Source organism: Betta splendens, chromosome 4 (genome assembly GCF_900634795.4).
Source record: "Betta splendens chromosome 4, fBetSpl5.4, whole genome shotgun sequence".
NCBI lineage: Eukaryota > Metazoa > Chordata > Actinopteri > Anabantiformes > Osphronemidae > Betta > Betta splendens.
Genome location: NC_040884.2, coordinates 28780738 through 28783522, shown reverse-complemented (window position 1 = coordinate 28783522; position 2785 = coordinate 28780738). Strand labels below are relative to the sequence as shown.

At 44.5% G+C, this 2785-nt stretch overlaps 1 protein-coding gene across 2 annotated transcripts; it reads left to right on the top strand.

The window, feature by feature from the left end:
- The first annotated feature begins 163 nt into the window (after nucleotides 1-163).
- Nucleotides 164-2575, top strand: si:ch211-201h21.5 (uncharacterized protein LOC555526 homolog). 2 transcript variants are annotated; one of them, XM_029149348.3, is made up of 6 exons: nucleotides 164-328; nucleotides 731-913; nucleotides 1055-1237; nucleotides 1307-1418; nucleotides 1492-1628; nucleotides 1712-2575. In XM_029149348.3, the coding sequence occupies exons 2-6, from the start codon at nucleotides 731-733 to the stop codon at nucleotides 2090-2092; spliced, it is 996 nt and encodes a 331-aa protein (XP_029005181.1). In that variant the 5' UTR covers nucleotides 164-328; the 3' UTR covers nucleotides 2093-2575. The 2 variants fall into 2 exon arrangements, with proteins under 2 accessions (XP_029005181.1, XP_029005180.1); XM_029149347.3 differs by lacking the exon at nucleotides 164-328 and having other exon boundaries at nucleotides 355-913.
- The last annotated feature ends 210 nt before the right edge of the window (nucleotides 2576-2785 follow it).

Below are 2785 nucleotides of genomic sequence, written 5' to 3'. Positions count from 1 at the left end.
GTCTTCCTGACCTGTGTCCTTTTCCTGTGAAGGCTCGTCGGACTGTACCATTCCTGGTAACTACGGGGGTGCACGGAAACAAAGGGCACTGGAAATTAATAATAATACAATATTAGTAACGTGAAAGATAAAATAAAATATAACTAGTCATTTTGTTATTCCAACGTTATACTTGGCTGCTTTATTTATGGCTTAGTTTGAGTGTAATGTTAATCTTATGAAGGATTGAATCCCCGCACGTTAGAAAACCCCTAAAACGATCCCACCGTTCAAACCAATCACAGGAGCGACTGTGCTGCTCTTCAAACTTTACTTCACACCCTTGAAGGTAAGTCCTCGTTTCATTTCAGACATTTAGTCAGAAAAGGCACCTGCAGCAATTTCTAACTACAATACCATACACACTCATCACAGCAACCCCTGGTTCAGTCATTTAACTGCTTGAGTGTTTTACTGCAGAGCTGTTTTGTGCAATTTAGTTATGTAGAAATAGACCTATTATTAAAAAATAATAATGATTCATAACATCCACTTATTTTCAAGCAACATGTCTTTAATAAAGGATTGCATGTTTCTAAGAGGGAAAGGATCCATAAATGACTAGGCTGGATTACTCAAGGGGTCGAAGGTGTGGAACACAGGTTGAGATTATTCCCACATGTACAGAGGCCACAGCCTGGAGCATAGCTGCCTTTGAAAGACTGTGATTATCTGCCTTTTTGTAATGAAGATGGCAAAGAAGCTGGTGATCATCGACACAGACTGCGGCATAGACGACGCTCAGGCGCTGATGATGGCCTTAGCAGCACCTAACATTCAAATCCTGGGCGTGACCTGTGTGTTCGGAAACACGTGCGTCCAAAACGTCTGTCAGAACGTTTTGAGGGTGCTGTCCGTCTGCGAGCGAGAAGGGGTAAGACATGCACGTCGTGTGTGCACAATAACAGGTCTGTCTCACGTGCCAGCTGTTTGCTTGCGTAACTGGATGAGAAAACCCTGAAAAAATCAGTTAAGGGAATAGAGATCACTCAAGGGAAGCAAATGCTTTCCACAGATTCCAGTGTTTCGGGGCTGTGCTGGTCCTCTCGTTGGAGCCAGCAGCCCACCCACTGACCACTTTGGAACGGACGGACTTGGGGATGTGATTAAAGACAGAGACCCGCAGTGGGAGGAGAAGAGCCAGAGGGAGCACGCAGTCGACGCCATGATCAGACTGGTGTCTGAAAACCAGAAGCAGGTGAGAAGCGTCTGTGTGATCTGTTTGTCCTGTGCGGCTGCTCTGTGGCTTAAAACAGGCCTTTTCCAGGTCTCCTTGGTGGCGCTTGGTCCGCTCACTAATCTGGCAGTGGCTGTAAAGCTGGATCCATGTTTCCCCAAAAAGCTCAAAGATCTGTACATCATGGGTGGCAACATGGAAGGTAAAACTATGGCTTCACTGTATTTATCTGACACATGTGGGACTGGATGCAGTCATTCATTTTGTCTCTGTAGGAAAAGGGAATTTAACGCTTAATGCAGAATTTAACTTTGCGATGGATCCGGAGTCTGCCTATATTGTTCTTGAAGAATTCCTCTGCCCTACGTACCTGGCGTCCTGGGAGTACGCGTGCAGAAATAAGCTGACATGGGTAAGGTGTGAAGGAGCAGACGAAGCCCTCCATCATCATCATCATCATGCTTCAAACCGACTGACTGGGTTTCACGTGCGCAGGAGTTCTTTGAAGAGCTGATCAACCAGGATGCGCCTGCTGCGCGCTTCATGAAGACCATAACGTCCAAATGCTGGGCCTACTCCAAGGAGGCCATGGTCTCCAAGAGGGACGTGTACTTTGGATCGGGCTTCGTCTCGTACGACGCGTACGCGATGGCAGCCTGCATCGACGGCGCCGTGGTCACAGAGAGCATCCAGTGCCCGGTCCGCGTGGAGCTGCAGGGTTTGATGTCCCGTGGTATGTTGACACTGGACCGCACCAATGCGCTGAAGAAGAGCCACAGCGTGTTTGTTCTGACTAAATGTGACACTGCAAAGTTTAGTCGACTGCTGCTGGAGTCGCTCAGGCAGCCCAGCATGAAGCCAAAGGTCGAGTGCTAGGAAGCATTTCCCACCAAGATCACAACAATATGGACAAAGAACGTTTATGCATCCAGAGTCAAAGAACACAGTCTACATGGGTTTTTCAGAGCAAGGGAAAATGAACTAGCTGTACTTTGATCCTTGGCCAGATAACAGGAGCATATCGTTCTTTAATATGTCACCAGTTTTTAACTACATAGATCAGCGGTGGAAGAAGTACGCAAATCATTTGTAGACGTAAAGGAGGCATGTGGTGAAGATGGGGGTGATTTTATCTCGTGTACAGCGAGCTAGTTCATTTGAAATAATAATTTTAGCTGATTATATTTTGGATCAGGAATCAGCAGCTGCTGAATAAAGTAAAGAAAAACACCAGCTGCTGTTTAAACATTTGTAAAATATGAAAAAGATCACTTTATTAAGGACAGATGATTTTAAAGCATTTTGTATCTGAGCTACTTTGTCAAAGAAATATGTGAAATTACAGTTCTTAAAAAGCTACATGTATTAATTTCTGTACGTTTGTATTTTTGTTACTAACAACATGTTTCCATATAAAGCAAAACAGAGACAGACACTGTCCAGCAGAGGGAAGTATAGACCTGCCAATAATATAAAGGTCAGTAGGGTTATGAAGATAAGGTTTTTTTTTTGTTTGACTGATAAAATAAAATCCAGGCCATGAATAATTCCATCACTTAACAGTTTTTA

What these genes read in the sequence shown, in the direction of transcription:
- si:ch211-201h21.5 (XM_029149347.3), top strand. Translation starts at nt 725, where the DNA reads ATGAAGATGGCAAAGAAGCTGGTGATCATCGACACAGACTGCGGCATA. An exon ending in CCGTCTGCGAGCGAGAAGGG is followed by an intron (nt 914 to 1,054) that starts GTAAGACATGCA and finishes TGCTTTCCACAG; the next exon opens with ATTCCAGTGTTTCGGGGCTG. An exon ending in TGTCTGAAAACCAGAAGCAG is followed by an intron (nt 1,238 to 1,306) that starts GTGAGAAGCGTC and finishes GGCCTTTTCCAG; the next exon opens with GTCTCCTTGGTGGCGCTTGG.